The sequence below is a fragment of the Urocitellus parryii genome, chromosome 10 (assembly GCF_045843805.1).
Source record: "Urocitellus parryii isolate mUroPar1 chromosome 10, mUroPar1.hap1, whole genome shotgun sequence".
Classification (NCBI taxonomy): domain Eukaryota; kingdom Metazoa; phylum Chordata; class Mammalia; order Rodentia; family Sciuridae; genus Urocitellus; species Urocitellus parryii.
The window spans coordinates 78,673,122-78,692,750 of NC_135540.1; the positions used below are offsets into that span (position 1 = coordinate 78,673,122).

At 38.4% G+C, this 19,629-nt stretch overlaps 1 protein-coding gene across 1 annotated transcript in view; it reads left to right on the forward strand.

The window, feature by feature from the left end:
• Positions 1 to 19,629, forward strand: part of LOC144257311 (uncharacterized) — a 138,965-nt gene that overhangs the window by 70,981 nt on the left and 48,355 nt on the right. The window contains 1 exon segment of the mRNA XM_077803516.1: positions 8,106 to 8,184. Within this exon segment, the coding sequence (XP_077659642.1) occupies positions 8,106 to 8,184 (79 nt within the window).

Consider the following 19,629-nt stretch of genomic DNA (forward strand, 5'->3'; position numbering starts at 1 on the left):
TTTGAGTTTTACATCTCACTAGCTCTGGGAAAGTTCCTTGTCATCTCAAAGTCTCAGGCTTCCCTCAGTAAAATGGGGACAATCATATTTACCTCACAGTACTATTTTAAGGATAAAATTTGAACAATAAAATGTGATATAATCTTGATTACTATACATAATTTTATTTTAAAAATTTAATGTAACAAAACATCCAGTATTAAGTTATGTAAGACAGGTAAGATATCTCTGGCATTCTCATTTCTCTCATTTTATCTTATATATTTTTGTAACAGTGGTCCACTCTGTGCTTTGAAGGTAGCCCTCGCTGCTCTGCCACTGCAATTTATTTTTAAAATGGACATGTTTCTTTCTCTTCCTCTCTCCCTGTTCCTTTCTAATCTCTCCCCCTCTCTAGTCTCAGGGAAACAGGATTACCTTTCTTCCCATTGTAGGCAGAGTGATCTGTCCCTAAAGTACACTCCCACCATAGGAATGAAGTAAGCCAGACTTTGGGGATGGTACCAGAAGATATCAGAAATGACTATCTCCCAAATTAGCCAATGAATTACAACTCCCAACAGACAACAGGAGGAATGTAGCCTTTGAATCATCTCCTTAAAAGCCTCCTTTTTCTGCTTATGTGCAGAATCACAGCCTTTGGAACAGGAGTCCCCTGTGTTTCTCCTTTGCTAGCAAACAATTAACATTCTTTTCCCCTTTTCTCAAAACCATGTCCTCATTGTTGGATTGGCATCGGGTTAAGGACTGAGCTTGCAGCAGTAGTTTCAAGAGTGAGATACAGCTTTGAGGCTTGAACCTGTAATTTAAACATTTTTTTTTTTTTAGTCAGAAAGATGTGCTGCTGTTTCTCATGCATCCATGTTACATTCAGATGGATGGATTAAAATACTAATCAAGTGATGGTTAAATACAATTGTGCCATAATGGGAACCTGCGGGAGCAGAGGTGTGCTGTCTCCTTTGAGGCGTAGAAGACTTTAGCCCAGGAAGATCCATCTGCCTGAGGTGATGCGCACATGAAGGATGAATGAGGATTACAACTTTAAATTTTTTCTTCTGGAGACTTACAGAAGACATCGATCCATCTCTGTTGTGTCTAGGTGAAGCATAACTTGAATTTTTGTTGAAAGTTGAATTAAACAATACAAAAACCCTCCATGTATCACAAGAGAAAAACCTAATTACTGGATTTAACAAAGCGTAAAGTTATGTACAGGTAGTTTGCAATTGAAGGAGGCAGAACACACAATGTCAGATACATCGTATTGTTCAAGAAGAACAGGGACCATACCATCAAATACTGGCAAAGGTGTTGGAAATAGGAACTATATTTGGCTGGTCAATGTGTCAATTACTAAAAACTACTTTTGAAAGTTATTTGTCAATACCTAATAACATTAAATGGGTATATACCCTCGGATCCAGAATTTCCTTTTCTTGGAAACTGCACACAGAGAGACTTGTACGAAGCTGTGCACTGCCACACTATTTGTGATAGTGAAGACTTGAAAAACAACCTCCTCACACATACTCTCTCCCTCTTTGCATTTCTGAACCATGGCATTTTATCCCTGAAGGCATTTTTAAAAGCAGGGTTCTGAGGCAGCCATAGAAAAATGTTAACATGTTTGTGTTTGCCAATGGGCACATGTAGGTCTGTTACATAAATACTTCTCCGTATTTATGAAGAGTTAAAAATTGCAAGTAAACACAAAATTTTTTTTGAGAGACATGACATTTGTTTTCTCCTCTTTGATTTCCTTTTCCCCTCCCAGGCTTGAGTTCCTTGCCTTAAGACTCAGCCTCCTTCCCATTTTGCACATTGTTGGATTTAAATCTGTCTTTGGCTCTTTTACTCATGTGATTTCAAGTATCTCCAAGGTACCTAGTTTGTGTTCAGAGTTTCTTCTGACATGGCTTGCCTCTGGTTGTCTCTGTTCAGTATCATGAAGTTCCTTAGGTCTAAGCTGACCTTTATTTCCCAGCTTCTTTGATTTTAGTGGAAGTTTGGGTCGATGATTGGAATTTAACTTTTATATTTCATGGACTTGTTTTCCTAATATTGTTCCATCTGTCTGCCTTAGTATGTAAGATATTCATATGTAGGAAGGAATGTTTGTTTTGTTGTAAGACAGATATTTCAAATGCAAAGTAGACTGCACACTTTTAGATGATAATTTCCAAAGCATGTGATAAGCAATTCTTAATCTTCAAAACTGAGGCTTGGGGGTGCCCCCTCAACTTCTTGTCTACATAGTATTTTTAGCTGCCAGAAGGCCTCTCTGCCCATGTCAAACTCACTTTGCATGCACAAACTTCAAGTTCCTTGTTTTCTTTCATCTGTTTCTTCTTTGGTAAACAGACGACTCAGAAACTTCCTCTGCCTGATCTTTCTACGACATACTGCAAATTTAGCTCAGCCCCAGCTGGCTGTGTGTGTGTGTGTCTTTGGCTATTCATAGAAAGGGAGGGTTTATTTTTCCTTCCTTCTAGAAGAGCCTGGGTCTTCTCTCTTCTCATGAGTCTGAATCCGTGTACAAAGGGTTGTTGGGAGTCAGAGCTAATGTGTGATGGAAAAAAGACCTTCCTTTTGTGATACTTGGACAAGCTTTTGAAGCTATGTTGATGAGCCAGTTCTGGTGTGTGCTACACTTAATGTGCTTGTTTCAAGTTATTTCCCCCCTTGTATCTATGGGTGTTGTGAAAATCTATGTGCCACTCACTATCTTTTGGTCACCATAGAAAGTCCAGTTGGACAAAAGATAGAGACAAATGGTGAGTGTGCTTAGCTGGGCACTGTGCCTAGAAGTGACTTTAATTTTGAACCAGAGATGACCCCCAAGGCAACCAGTAAGGCTTATGTTTGGCTGGGTGATGGACCTGGAAGTCTGGCCCAGGGCTTCCAAAGTTCCTAGATAAGCGGGAGTCACCAGGGACTGAGCAAGGGGGTCCTGAGCAAGTTATGTTTATTTCTCATTTCAAAAGAAATTTTTTTTTCCTTGTCTATTGAGACTTTCTGTCTAGCCTAATACATAATTAGATGAGCTTGGGGGAAATTCACTAAGACATTAGTCTCGTTGCATTTGATAATTTTCATAAATCACTTGACATAATGAATATCATTATTGCCACTACCCTGTTGTTATTTTTGTTCAAAAGTTCAAAATTCGGAGACTATACTATGAGTTTCTTCAGGGTGGGAAGACTGGATGTTTTAAGCTTTGTATTCCTAACATCTAAACAATGTCTGGCATATAAGGGTTTTTTTTTTCTTTCTTTCTTTTTTTTTTTTTTTTTGGTGTTGGGGGCTGAACCCAGGGCCTTGTGCATGTGAGCTCTATCCCTAGCCCCTAAAAGTTTTAAAATAAATGTTTATGTCTAGAAAATATGGCTGAATAAATCATTATAATGCATAACACAAAATCACCATGCTTAGTTTTTCCTTCTTTCCCTCCTTCTTTTTCTACTCTTCCAGCTTTCATCCCTTTTAGACCAAAGTTTTAGATTATTTCTAACATCATGTGTTGGGGCTGCTTCCCATAATACTTCCTTCATGTCTCCCTCAATCCAGTTTTTAGGGGTTGGGGAATGGGAGTCTCACTATCTCATTGTGTTGCCCAGGCTGGTCTTGAACTCCCGGGCCCAAATGATCCTCCCACCTTAGACTCTCAGGTAGCTGGATTACAGGTGCATGCCATCACACCTGGTTTCCAAATTTGTTGTTTTTCAGAAACAGTGTTTTTTCCCCTTAGGCTTTGTCTGTAATGTCTTAAGTTGTTTTAAACATGATGCCTAATCTCTATCTGATTCTGTCATCACCTCAAGTTCTTGCTGGTGATGTCTGCTGACTCTTGCTGTGGTGAATTGTGTTCACCAGGGTCTTGTGGCTTAGCATGTGAGTTCGACTTTGATGGAGATCTAATCTCTGGGCGTCCTGGGTTTCCTGGATAGAGAGCACATCTCTCCAGCTACGTTTTGTTTTAGTGTGTCTTAAACCCCACTTTTATGCCTATTTTCAACTTGAAAGTTCCTGTACTATGAAAGTATTGTAAATTCAGAACCCCCAAACACAGAGGGTGAACTCTGGGATTGCAGATGTTCAGTGGAAACATCTTTGTTCCCCCACTAAGAGCCCAGGACAAGGCGTCTCTTTGTCATCAGCCCGTGTGAATGTTTGGCTGTTTTCAAGTTTGTCATTTCACTGCAAGGGTCTTTCCTTGTGTGAAGGGCTCAGTTCTGATTCTCTGCCTGTCTCCTGTCCCCTGTAGGTTGTTAAGTCCCACACCCCTGGTGTATTGACTTCTGCCTCCAGCTTTGGTTCCCAGTTTACTCTCCCTTTCTGGCCCTTTCTTATTTAATTTTTTATAAGCTCTTTTAAAGAATGTCTACTGTATATTTGTCACATTTTTTTTCTAGCATTTCTTGGGGATTATAATGAAAAGGCTTTTAGACTGTTAAGGCAACCTGTAAGATAGTGTTTTTACTTTCATTCCTATCAAGAAAAAAGTTTCCATTTGGGTGCTAGGACACCTAATTCTTTGACATCAATTTGCTCTGTTGGGCAAATTGTACATCCTATGCAGGGCTCACATTTTTTTTTCCCCATTAAATGGTGATAAGGTTGAAGAACACAGTTGTAAAAGGTCTGTCTCCCCTGATAGGAATGTTATGAGATCAAGAGGCAGAATAGATGAGAAGGCATTATAGAAGAAATAAAATAAAAGCACTCAATAATTTCCAGATAAGTTTGTTTTTTCTTCTAGACACCCTAGGGTTATCTTTGACCTTGAACCCATTTTTTACTGATATATTATTACCAGTATTCCCTTTTCTTCCAAACCACCTCCTTCTATCAGTGTATCTCCTGCTCTATTAGTTTAACTGTGGCAAAGTAGGGAGGCCTTATAGTTTGACAGAGTATGTAATGCAACCTTCTGGCCAATTTCAGCTTATTAAATGTGGTGATTACTGTGGCTCCATCATCCACCCCTCAATTTGTGATCCTTGTACACAGCTCGGTTCCTTGCTATAGAACAGGTGTTAGCAACCCTTGGTTAGTAGTGGAAATACACTGTTATTTTGGTTAAGATCTTAATAGCACATGTGATTTTTTATATTCTGCTGCTTCTGTGAGCTAAACGACGGCTGCCTGAATACAGTTCTTCTCTGAAATTACCTGTCCATGTCACTAAAGGGGAGTGGCAATGACCATCGTTGTCCTGGAAGCTGCAGGGAATCTTTGCATCTTGACAGTAACGCTGGGATTCATAAGAATTTTTTAAAAATATTTTAATATTTATTTTTCAGTTTTCAGTGGACACAACATCTTTATTTTATTTGTATGTGGTGCTGAGGATCGAACCCAGCGCCCCGCGCATGCCAGGCGAGCACTCTACCACTTGAGCCACATCCTCAGCCCTCATAAGAATTTTTACAATATGATCTCACAGAGCACACCCTTTTTATATTATAGAAAATTTAGCTTGAACAAGTTGTGTCATATCAGTAGAGCTAGAGTCAGTAAAGCCAGTCATATAATGACAGACCAACCAAATTTGCAAGGCAGGGAGAGATGTTGGAATTTTCTTGTCTTTTCATTTAAGGCCAAGTTTTCAGAGCATTGACTTTGCTTCAGGTCAAATGAAGTCATAATTTGGGTTGGAATAGTCCTTGTTTTAATCACTTGGGCAACGTTGAATTTGTTGAACCAAACTCTGGATCTAATTCAATTCACAGAAGAACATATAATTATATAACTTTTATCCCAAGCCCCAGAAGTAAATTTTAAGTAGATATAATGAAGATTCAAAGGGAATGTGGAGTTAAAATGGAAATTTCTTAGGTATACCAATAGAATAAAAAGGAATAGAAAATATTTGTCTGATCCTCTCATTTGTATAGTTCATTGCGTAAATGAGTATATTTGATTCTCAAATAAGCAAATGCACTTTCAATCTTTATTTTCAAAGACAGGGTAATGCAGTGTTATAGGTTTACCATGATCATGTATCTGACTGAACTCATATCATTATTTTATACTTATATGATTGCCTTTTTTTTAGTTTATTTTTTTAAATTGGTAGTGGACACAATACTTTTATTTTTATTTATATGTGAGGATGGAACCCATTGCCTTCCACATGTAAGGCAAGCGCTCTACCACTGAGCCACAACCCCAGCCCCATAATTGCTTTTTTGGAGGGGACAATACTAGAGATTGAACTCAGGGACACTTGAGCACTGAGGCACATCCCCAACCCTATTTTGTATCTTATTTAGAGACAAGGTCTCACTGAGTTGCTTAGCACCTCACTTTTGCTGAGGCTGGCTTTGAACTTGTGATCCTCCTATCTCAGCCTTCCAAGCCTCTGTGATTTCAGGCATGTACCACCAGGCCTAGCTATGTGATTGCTTTATTTTGCCTTGCCCATAGCAATTGTCTACAGCCATTCATAGACAACATAAGTTTCCATCTAATTCAAATTCATCTTTTTATCCACTGAATGTTAGTCCATATCTTCATAAAACCATTTTCCAGAACCTCCAACAAATGGCCAGATTGGATGATCAATTCTTGTCACATCCCCTGTCTGTCATCTGCTTTAGATATTATTGAGCCATGAAGAGCGGAGGGCCTCAATGGTCAGAGCATAAAATAATATCCTTGGGCTAGTCAAGGGTTGGTAAGTTGATTGTATAATTAAGTGATAATGGAAATGGTGATTAAAATCAATGGTGAATCCAAGAATCTGGAAACCAGAACACATGCTGGTTTTAGGAGAAACCATAAAGATGTAGCATCCAGGTTTTGGTCACCATTGTCATGGAGTAGTTGATGGAAGTTTGTGGAAGAAGCCAGGCATGTAGACTAGTTCATTTCAGCCAGTTTATGCTAAGCACCAGCTCTGATGGTACTGTGAGAATAAAGGGGAACAAGAGCCGTTCTTTCCCTTCAGAAAGTTTCAGTCTTGGAGGAAAGAGATCACACACATATCTATGCTGATGACAAGAGTGCCCACGGATGGTGCACTAGCCATGCACCTGCCTCTGCTTACCTGGGCTTTATTTGCTCACATTATCTGGACTCCTCTTATCAGCCCTCAAAGGTAGATATTATTATCTCTAATTGCAGGTGGGGAAGCTGTATTTTTTTCTCTGCATGCCATCCTGCTCTCACCCTATCTTTGTATTGTGTCTCTCAGCACAATGTGTTAAGTGCCTGTTCAAGGACAGAAACTGGGGTCTTATAGGCAAAGGTCGGACCTTAGCTCTGTTACTTACCTTTGGGGTCTTGAGGAATTTATCAATCTATCTGAGTCATACTTTTCTCATCTGTAAAACAGAAACTAAATCTGCCTCCAGCTCTCAGCTTAAATATCAACATCCTTAGAAAGGCCTTACCGCTTTTACTCCCATCTCTATAATCTCCAAGTCCCGTTTTGTTTGAAATCGCAGTCTTTAGCACGACATGTGAAATGATCTCATAGGTTGTTTATTTTTGTGACTATTGTCAGCCTTCCCACTGGAATGCACATTTCATGAAAGCAGGGACCAGGCCTCTTGTGGTCACCCCTCTGACCCCAGAATTTGGTTTTGGCTGAGAGTAGGCATCCCATCAGCACTACGCAAAGGGGCAGGAGTCTAGGCAACAATGGATAAGGATAGAAAGGAGAAAGTGACTGTAATTAAGTTTCATGGCCTTATGAACAATTCCACTGTGTTCCCTCAGAAAGAAAGTAAATCTTTGAAAGTTTTGCACTTTGTTGCTAAGGTAGGTTTGGAAAAAAAATTTTTTTTACCAAACTAAACATCTGAAAATAAATTGAGGCTCATCATCTAGTATATAATGGTTTATCCTTGACCTGATCTGGGCCATAATTAGGCAAATGTCATGCACAGACACAAAAAAATGGAATCCTTTGTGCATGTGACCATGGTGTATGCTAAGAGAAAATTATAACCAGACTTACCTCAGTTTGTGTTTGGTCTTCAAGCTCATTCCCCAAGCCTTAACGTCAGAGGGAGCCACATGTTTTACCATCTACAAAAGGCACCTCCTGCTGCCAGAGACCTGTTGTATAACTTTGACATTGTTTATTTCAGGATTCTGAGAAACGAACCCCTCTTCATGTGGCCGCATTTCTGGGAGATGCAGAGATCATTGAACTCCTGATTCTGTCAGGTAAATAACACCTGTATTCAAATGTCAACTCTAGATAAAAGTTTAATTGACCCATTTACTAGACTGACTACTGCAGTAAGCCCAGACAAAACTTTCTTTATTATATTCATGGAAGTTTATTTGATCAGCAATTTAATCTGTGAAAGAAAGACAATGCAAAAAACCTCATGTTTGAAAAATGACTTCTCAAAACAAACAACAACAAAATAGAAAAATGACTTCTCTAGTAAAATATTTATATTACTTTGAATGTTCAAATCCTGGGTATCTAGTCAAGTACAGCATTGTGGACAAATGCAGTACATTTGGATATCTTTTGATTGGTATTTTAATTATAAAAAATGAAAACAAGGCTGGGGATATAGTTCAGTTGGTTGAGTGGTTGCCTTGCATGCACAAGGCCCTGGGTCCAATCCCTAGTACCACCACACCAAAAAAAAAAAAAAAAAAGAAGAAAACTGGTTTAGAGTCTATATAAACATGCATACTACATGCATGTGGTTTGTATTCACTATAAATAGATTTTGTATATTTGCACCTTGTAAGTGCTATACATACTTATGCTGAGTATATAAATTTTCTAAATGTAAATGCATACATATGTTTAAATTGTACTGCAAAATAATACCAAGCTAGCTTATGGCTATAGAACTGTGACCATGTAATAAAAGTATAAAAATGTGGAAGGTAAGGGACGATGTCAGTTTCTGAATAGTTCTGCCTGTGAGTAGGCAGGCTGAATGAGGATGCCTTCAGGGAAGGGCATAAAAGGGACTATTACAAGTCTCCATAAAATGTTTTATTTTTTAAAACCTGGAAGCAAATATGTCAAACATATTAAATCTAGTTTGTGTGCATACTGTTCTTTGTGATATTATTCTCTTTGTTTTTCTATGTATTTAAATGCTTCATCAGATTTTAAAATGCTAAAGCTTTTATTTCTGGAAACCTGTTTGCTCAGTACATCTCACCAAACAGGTTTCCAGAACCATTCTGTGCTTTCTCCCTTGAGTGTTTGCTAGACAAATCCCTGGGATGAATCTGAGCGCATGCACATGCATCATTGTAGATTATGTGCAGAGAGGCTATCTTTCTTCTTCCTTGTTTCTGTTTGGGGAGATTAAAATCTAGAGGAAATGCCTCTGCCCATGGACTAGGCAAAAGGCCTTTAATAAGGCTTTGCCCTTGTTTGCGATAGTAAAGGAAAGTCGTTGAATTTTAAAGTAAATTGTACCAAGCTAGGAGCTACAACACGTATTCAAGCGGAAGGGGAGAACATCGTGGGAAAGAATTGTGCTGTGATACACCAGGAAGATTCATGTTACCCTTAGTTTCGTTGCGTTCACATTCTGGAGGTGTTTCCCCAGGAAGCAAGTCATGTGCCTAATGCTCCTGACAGTCATGTAGAACTGGGGTTAGACTTTGAAGAATGTTGTGATAAGACACCTAACAGTCCCAACCTGCTGTACTACCATTCAAATATATCAGTTGAACATCCTTATCTGAAAGTCTAAAATCCAAAATCCAAGACACTTTTGAGTGCCAATATGATGCTATAAGTGGAAAATTCTATACCTGAATTCATGTGATAGTTGAAGTGCAGGTGCAATAAAAATATTGTGTAAAATTACCTTCAGGCTATGTGTACAAGGTATATGTGAAACAAATGGATTTAATGTTTAGACTTAGATCTCCCTTCCCAACATATTTCTTTATATTGCAGATATTTCAAAATATGAAAAAAATTCCAAAATTTGAAATACTTTTGGTCTCATCATTTTTAAAAAATATTTTTTTAGGTGTAGTTGGACACAATGCCTTTATTTTATTTACTTATTTTTATGTGGTGCTGAGGATCAAACCCAGGGCCTCGCATGTGCTAAGCAGGCCCTCTACCACTGAGCTACAACCCCAGCCCCTTGGTCTCAGCATTTTGGACAGGGATGTTCAATCTGTGTTAAGAGCTTTCCTCAGCTGGGTGTGGTGGCACATGCCTGTAATCCCAGCAGCCCAGGGAGACTGAGGCAGGAGGATCACAAGTTCAAAGCCAGCCTTAGTAACTTAGTGAGGCCCTAAGAAACTTAGTGAGCCCCTGTTTCAAAATAAAAAATGAAGAAGGGCTTGGGATGTGGCTTGGTCATTAATGCCCCTGGGTTCAATTCCCACTGAGAGAAAGAAAGGAAGGAAGGAAGGAAGAGAGAAAGAGAGAAAAGAGCTCTCTCACCATCTCAGAAGAATGTTTGTTTCATGAATGTGCAAATTCAAATTCAAAACTCTGTCTTAGACTCTGTGGTTGTTTCTATATCTGAAAAGGAAGGTTTTATTTCTGCAGCATGGAATGGACCATCTGGGGCGGGTGACTGTTGAGAAACTTGGGTTCACACCACCTTTATGTAGGTATATAATCTCTTCTCCTCTGTGTGGCTTATTCAGTAGGTCTTGGAGAAGCTGTAGCATGTATCTTGATTATACACCTGTTTGGTCTTAGAATTACAGAGCTCTTAATGTCTTTGGTATAATTTTGGTTCCACTCACTATGGAATTTTTCTTTCTCTTCCCCATCAAATTAGGAAGACTTAGGGTATGGGCAAGCATTGGGGAAGTCCTTCAGCAATTCAAAAAATCTGAGGTCAACTTTTAGGATTCACATTGTTTTTACTTTCCCTAAGCAGTCCTTTATTCAATTTAAATTTTATACTCGTAAAGAAATATCACTGTGAGAGTATAATGATTTCAACTTTTGAGCTTACATCTGGCAGCTGACCCTTTAGGGAATCCAACCGCACTATTTTCCAATTTTATAATGAATGAGGTGCTAATGATTCCCATGTTGGACAAATAATTTGGCCTTGCCAGAACAGCCTGTTTCAGCTATATTCTCTGCTGTTGTATAAACTTACAGAGCATGATGAAACCTAAACCCATTGAATTTCTACTGAATTTTTTCTGCTTTTAACCAGATGGATGGAGCCTGAGAGCCCAAGGTCTTGAGGATGAATGGAAGCCTTGCAGATTGCACCTTCTTATCACTGTCAGTCCCCCTCTTACTTTGGCTTCTGTTTGGATCTGACTGAGTTAGGAATAAGGCAGAGAGAAGGTCGATGAGATCAATAAGAACCCTTCAGTGATGAGAGTTAAAGAGACCCAGGTTGAGATATAGGAAGAGAAGCACACAGAAAAATGATGACAGTAGAGATATACTGTAGAGAAAACCAAGATTGGGTAAGGGTTTCAGAGTTATGGGAAGTGTGCATCCTGTAATATGGGAGATTGTCAGGTGTGCCTAGTAAACAAAACAGTTAATTTATTAGAATTTATGCCACCAAATGAGTGGAAGTCTTGCAGAATTATTTCCTGTGATTTTTCAAAATTTGCTTACCACTTGTGATGCAGCTTGCCTCCAGAGCTAGTGGCACATCATTTTTTCGATTCCCTTATGCATAACAAATACACATTGTTTGAGGATGGATTTGATATATTTTTTTTAATCTGGTGAAAATCAACAATGCTGATTTTGGCTTACAAATGTCATGCAATTATAAAGCAATGGACTATTTCTTGTGGGTGTGTAAACTGGCTCTAACAGAAACTCCAAGGGGAGTTTTTTTTAAAATACTTTGAGCAATTGCCAGATACATGGAATTATCATACACTTCTCCAAGGCAATTGCTTGGAAAGACAGTGCTCTCGTGCTATAATAAGATTTCATCTCTATATTAAAAAAATTCAACATCGACTTGATCTCATCATAATATAATCATGTTTCATATGATATTTCTTTTATGTGTGTTTATTTCAAAAATTAAAAGCCAGACTTTGCATAAGTCAACCTTAAGCTTTGGCTATTGTCTTTGACCTGTAAGAATTTTCAGTCACTCAGCCCACATTTATCACGCCACTTCTTTTTTCTTTGTTCCACTCTTCCTAATGACAAGGCTAATGGAACAGAAATGCTGTCTCTGGAAAAGATGCCCAGAGTTCCCTTTACTCCTGATCTCTTGGAAGTAAAATTAAGAAGTAACAGGGAAAAGATGGAAAACATGCTTAATTTGTATTTAGACTGATCGTTTTTAGCTGAGCCTTTGTTTCTGAAGTGTCAGTATAGCCTAGTGCTTATTTTCATGTTTAAGCTTTAAAATGTCCTTGGGTAAAAAGCGTTTGCCTTTAAATCATTAGACATGCAGACTGTGTCCTTCCGTGCACAATGGTGCCTGACAGACAGGTAAATAACATGGAGCTTCCTTTCGAAAAATCAGTTATAAATATTCAATTCAGAGCCCAAACCGTCTGACGCCTCCCTCTGAGAGGTAAACAAGACTCTGCAAAGTGTTTAGAGAAAGAGGATGGGGAAGCCAGCGGCAGGAGGACACTGATGAAATACGCATCCAGTCCCTGTTCGGATAACTTGGCTTTTGTCATAATAAATTCTCTCGGGGTGGGCCGTGGGGGAGGAGGTTTCCTGGCAGCTGCCTGTTCAGCCTTTTGCAGGAGGGGAGAGGTGGAATGCAGGACCTGCACAATGACTGAACCCAGCCATTTTCCCTAGATTCCTAATTGCGTGTCTTTCAGTTTCTCAAGAGACTCTGAGGCTTTAGGAACCTACATGACGCAGACGTCCTTCCACCCCTGTGTGTGTGCTTGGGGTCATTTTTCTCCTTGAAAGAATTTTCATATTGAAAGCTACATTTGGATCTGTATAAAGCTACAATGTTTTCGAACACATAGATAATAATAATTGTAGTAACAATGCCAGTGTATAAATATGTCTTAAACAATAGAAAAATGGGCAAAAATATGAACAAGTAATTCTCAGAAAGCAAATTACAAGTGGGCAGTAGACCAACATACTAGAAGATGCCCGACCTTATTAAACACAATAACCATAAAGGGGGACACCATTTCCTTCCTATCAGATTTGTAATATTCATTTAATTTAAAAACAGCATTATTGAAATATTGATCTACAGTTAACTATACATATTTTAAGTGTACGTTCATGAAACCATTGGCTCTGATCAAAACAATGGATGTATCTACCATCTCCAGAAGTCTCCTTGTGTTCCTTTGTTTTATTTTTATTTGTTTGTGGGTGGTAACACATTATGAGATCTATCTACCCTCTTAACAAATTTTCAAGTGCATACTACAATATTATTGATTCAGATTCACTTGAGTGAATCAACGAATCAGTATCAAGTGTAGATGAAAACGTGGGAAACTGAGTCATCTTATATATTGTGAATACCTAGATGGGCACACATTGGAAAGTTGAGAATACCTATTAAAACCAGAAATGTGCACCACCTATGACACCTAAGTCCATTTTAAATGATCTTTCCTAGACAAATACTTGCACATTTGCAGAAGTAATTTTATGGATGTTATTTAAGCATCGCTTGTTATTTAAGCATGTTATTTAAGCATCACTTATATAATGGAGTATTAGAAATAATTAAGGTACCATCAGCAAAGGAATTGTCTAAAAATACATGGCATGTTTACATTGTAATACACGTTGCAGTTAAAAGGAATTAACTGATTCCATAAGTGTCAACCTGAATAAATATAAAAAGGCTCTAGTTAAGTGGAACAAGAAAATTCAGAGTGTTAGTGCAACATAATACAATGTATATGAAAAATACATATTGTGACATATTTTTAAAAATCATCATGTAGCATTTTAAATATTCAAAAACTATTGTACTGACCACCCAGCTTCATTCTCAGAATTTTCTGTGGATACACATATTTGTGTCTGAAGACAGAAAAGCAACTGGAAACTTAACATATTGAACTCAGAGCAGTGGTTAACCTCAGGGAGGAGGGGGGTGTTCAGCACTGGGGGGTCATACTTGAGAGGATTTTTCCTATATTTGTAATGATTCGTTAAAAAAACATTCATGTATTATTCATATAATCGAAATGTGAATTCAAATATAGGTCATCACACTGTCATTGTGATAGGTAAATTTTCCTAGTTTCAAAACATCAATTCTGTTGAAGAGACATTGCTGGGTGTCTCTTTTAATCAGAAAGTATCCTTCAAATGCCAACTATTCATTTAGGTCTGTCCTATGCTTATAGCTGTTCCTTAGTCCCTGACTCTTCTCCCATAATTGTTATCAAATATAACAAATAGTTACCAAATATTTTATATATATATATATATATATATATATATATCTCATGTGCCCCGTGCCAGGCAATTATCTCAGGACTTTTGGGTTAAATCCTTATAGACTGTTTAGTGTTTTTACAAAATATAGGTTTGTTCTATCTGTGATATTTTAATACTTACTTTTATCACATCAACAATAGTTTCTAATCATGTCTTACATTATAGAGCACTCCTCCAAACCACCATAGGTACATTCTATGGCTAGACTTTTAAACTAACTCTTCTTTGTTTAATACCAAAATTGTTTTTAGTATTTCACTTTTGTGACCAACCTTTAATAAAACACCCTTGAAGATTAGTCTTGACATTCGTCTATAGTTATTTCCTTTAGGAAGATGTTATAGAGTCACCTAACACACACATCAAAAGTCAGAAATGGGTTGTATGGGAGAGAGAGAGGGAGAGAGAGGGGCGGGGGGGAGTGGGGGAGAGGAGGAAGAGGAGGAGGAACAGGAAAAGGAGGAGAAGGAAGGAAGGGAGAGGAGAAAGAGGGAAGGAAAAAGAAAGGGTGGGGGGAAGAAGAAAGAGATGGAAGGTAAGATTCAGACTTGCAGTGGCAAAAGCAGAACCACCAGTCTGAGTATAAAATACTTGTAGGGCATGTGCCTTGCTGCCTTTGGTGTCTGGTCGTCTGGCTGTTGAGGGAGCTTCTGGAGTGAGATGCTTAGCTTCACAATATAATGATAATCAAATGGCACTGAGACTGCAAAAGGTTCCCCAGATTCTGGAGCTCTCCCACCCTGGGGAGGAAGGGTTACCGTGGTCTCCTCGGTATGCTCATCTTGCCTTACGGTGCAACAGCTGGGATGAGCTATAATGATTGTGGAGGGAGAAGAACATGAGAAAAAAGTAACATAAGACCAACAGGTAACATATCATTAAAATTTGAAATTTTCCTTTCAAATCAGACCATATACCCAAGGTCATCTTCAGATCCAGAGGCAGCACTTGCTTTTTCCTCACCTGGAGCAAGCCTTAGGAAAATCTTGGCAGTATATACTGTATGGCTGGGCCACTTTATATGGAAAGGGTGGAGAGTGTTGTTTTCTGTAAAGGGCTGCTAACCCAGAACAAAAATAATCTAAGAAAATGCAACTGAGTTTTACCACCCCTCCCATTTTTACTAAACACAAAACCTCAAATGTCCTAGCTTTCTTTAAAAAATATTTTGTTAGAAAATATTTGAAGCATGTAGAAAGGTATGGAGAATGATATAATGAACATCCACATACTTTCTACCAAGCTTTAGTAAATCTTAACATTTTGTCATATTTGCATTGTGTCTTTTCTAAAAAGGACATTTAAAACATTGAAGGCCCAGTTATAGCCATCTGGTCACCCTAACTTCATCCCTTTTCCCACTCTTCCTCCCTAGATGCAACCACTGTCCAGAATTTGCATCTGTTCTCTCAACCATATTTTAGCTTTTATTTCATATCCGTGTACCCATAAACAACATATAGAATTGTTTTTGTCAATCTAAACACCTTATATAACTGGAATTATGCCACAAGGTTTTGTTCTGCAACTCAATTCATTTGTTCAGTGTAACAATTTTAAGTACATCTGTGTATATACAGAACTTCAGGCCGTTCATTTCCATGACCATGTGGGATTCCATTGTACAAATCACCACAATGTACTTATGCATTTTCCCCTTGATCAGCATTTAGAATTACAACTTCTTATTGTGTAATCATGCTGCAGTGAACATTCTTACATGTGTAAGGATATGATTGGGGTGGAATTTCCAGGTGGGAGGGGATATGCTCAACATAAGTTTTACTAGGTGATGCCACCTCGTCATTCCCCCAAAGGAGCTTATACCAATTCACCCTGCTACTGGTTTTATGCTGAGTCTTCTGTTACTCTATATCCTTGTTACCTCTAGGCATTGTTATATTTATCTTTGGATATGAAATGGTATGTTAATGCTGCTTTCATTTGCTTCTCTCTGGTGAATTTTGAAAAAGTATCTTTCCATATGTGTCTTGCCAATTGGGTTTCTTCTTGCATTAGCTTTTGAATTTACAAAAAAAAAAAAAAGCAAAAAACAAAATTTACTCCTTCAGAGTCTATGGAGACTATGAATAATGGACTTGAAGCCAGTCCTCCAAGACTGCATGAAATCTGAATGGTGTTTGTTGTGACATGGGTACCAAAGAAACAGCCTAAAAATAAGTAACAAATGTGCATTTGGCTCACAAGAGAGATACACAACTTGAACACAATATGGTTAGACATTTTTATGACCCAAGAAAAGACATAACAAAAAGGTGGGTAGTTTTAGAAGGGTTGACTAACTTCTAGAAGTTTGGAAGAGGAAATACTAGAACCTGTAAGGATAAATGTTGTTTTCTTTCTTTTCTTTCTTTTTTCTTTCCCCTTCCCTTCCCTTCCCTTCCCTTTCCTTCCTTCCTTCCTTCCTTCCTTCCTTCCTTCCTTCCTTCCTTCCTTCCCTCCCTCCCTCCCTCCCTCCCTTTCTAATTATGTTTGTTTCTAAACCAGAAAGGTAGGCTTAGTAACAATAATCTGGCACTCTGTTGGAACTCAGAAGAGAAAATATGAATTTTTAAAAATTTATTTACTTATTTATTTAAATTAGGTATATATGACAGCAGAAAGCATTTTGATTCATTGTACATAATTGTAGCACAACTTTCATTCTTCTGGTTGTACAAAATGTAGCATCACACCATATGTGCAGTCATACATGTACCTAGGGTAATGATGTCCATCTCATTCCACCATCTTTCCTGCTGCCATGCCTCCTCCCCTTACCTCCCTCCCCTTTGCCCAATCAAAGTTCCTCCATTTTCCCCATCCACTCCCCTACCCCATTATGGATCAGCATTCATTTATCAAGAGAGAACATTTGGCCTTTGCTTTTGGGGGGATTGGCTTATTTCACTTGATTTTCTTCAACTCCAGCCATTTACCTGCAAATGCCATAATTTTATTCTTTTTTAATGCTGAGTAATATTCCATTGTGTATATATACCACAGTTTTTTAATCCATTCATCTTCTGAAGAACATCCAAGTTGGTTCCACAGTTTAACTATTGTGAATTTAGCTGCTATAAACATTGATATGGCTGTGTTCCTATAGTATGCTGATTTTAAGTCCTTTGAGTATAGACTGAGGAGTGGGATAGCTGGGTCAAATGGTGGTTCCACATCAAGTTTTCTAAGGAATCTCTACTGCTTTCCAGATTGGTTGCACCAATTTTCAGTCCCACCAGCAATGTATGAGTGTACTTTCCTCCCCCCACATCCTTGCTAACTCTCATTGTTGTTTGTATTCTTAATTAAAAAATCTAAATTTTTAAAAATTATATTTAAAAATTTTAAATTAGAGCTTTATAGTTATGCACGGCAGTTGGGTTCATTCTGACAAACTCATACATGCACAGGAATCAATTTCAGTTCATCATCCCTCCTTTCCCCTCCCCATAAAATTTGTTTTAAGTAGTGAGACTTTGATTTTAAGATCCACCATTTTTTCTGTTTTAACAATATCTGGGTTTTGTTTTCTTTAGCATTCTCTGACACTTGAGTCTCTCTTTCTCTTAAAATGATACTTGCTTGTACAAGTTCTAGGTGATGATTCTTTGCATTCTTAAATCTCTGTGTAGGGCTTCTCATTTTGGTAGGGCAATGGCCATACTTTTTACCCCCTGTGAAAGTCTGAGTTGTAGATCTAGAGGTAGATGAGCATTAGAGGTGATTTGGAAATAAGAACTGCTAATATTTTTTTTTTAGTGTTTTGCAATTTACAAAGCATCTTCATATTCATCTGATTCTCCCAGGTACCCAATGCAATGAATAGAGAAGTGTTAGTATTATTGTTATTGGTAGACTCATTTACAGATGAGGGGCTCTAAATCACTGGGGCCAGTAGGCGTTAGAATCAGAACTTGAATCTGGGTCTTCTGACCACGGATCTTCCAACACCACGTTCAATTTACCCCAGAGCATTTAGCTCAGAGCATCCTGCTACTGGGGCCAGAGATGCGTGCAGCCTTTGCCCACCCACACTGATTTTACTGTGTTCCTTATCGAAGTGAGGGAGGTTGAAACCTTTTAGGCAAGCTGGTGCTAATGAGATTAGCTTTCAAATAATTTTTAACCTTGATATATACTAAGCAACAATTCATCAGTGGCTCTTAACCTTGACAGGATGTTACAATAATCTTGGATCCTAGGGAGCATTTTAAAAATATTTGTGCTTGATGCCATCTCAAACCAATGAAATCAGAATGGAGGCTGGAAGGAGAGGTATTTTCTCTCTTTGCTTTAGACATTGTGTTCTTGTTTTCTGTGGTTAATTGCTGTTAATGGTGTTTGTTCTTCAGTTAAGACAGTGTGAGTTCTATGATTTGTTATTTCCTTTGGTTCATGCCTTAAACTAAACGTCAAGCTTACTTTTACCCATGAAAGTCTCTTGCTGCCTTTTTAAAGTTCTGTTTTTCAGCTGCCAGCTGGCATTGACCTCGAGGAGATTAGTCAACCTCTGTTTCTACTTGACTTACTTTCTCGGCTCTTGTCCCTCTTTTCTTCCCCTCCCCTGCCTTACTGTGTAGTTTTTTTGGTTCATGCCTCCACTCTTTGACCTTCTGAGCTTCTTTGTTTGCTGTCCTACAGCTAAAATGGGCTCTTCTTGTGGCATCTACGGAGACATTTTGCAAAGTTTTCTCGTCCTCCCCTTCTGTAAGCTCTTTAATAGAACGTTTCATCTCTGACCAAAAGACTGATCAAAACCCCGAACCACAAAAAAAGGAAGTTTGTTGTGGGTATTTTTGCTGTTCAGACATAGACTTGGAGGGCTTGCTGTCACGGAGAACTGTGAGAGTCTCCTGGAAGAAGAGCATATCCTGCCTTTGCTCCATGATGATGACATGGCTTCATAAAATTTATTGGGTGTGAGGAGTATCTGAGTGTGAGCTGGTTCCACCTCATGCTTGAGCCTCTCTGCCCACTCCATAGCAGGAGGGGGCTGTGAGCAATCTACATAGGCTCCATGTTGTGTCTGTGCAAAAGCTTTGTGGAAGCTGGCATTTTCCTATCAAAATATCTGGCTAGTCCTAGAGAAAACATTGGAATTTTTAGATAAAACATTTTTACAGGTCCTCTCATCCCAGACAAAATATTGTCAGGACATGATGGATGCCAAAAAAAAAAAAAAAAAAAAGAAAGAAAAAAAAAAGAAAATCTGGCGGTTATATCAGGCAAATAGGAGCAAGAGAGAGCATTTGAGTAACACTGGC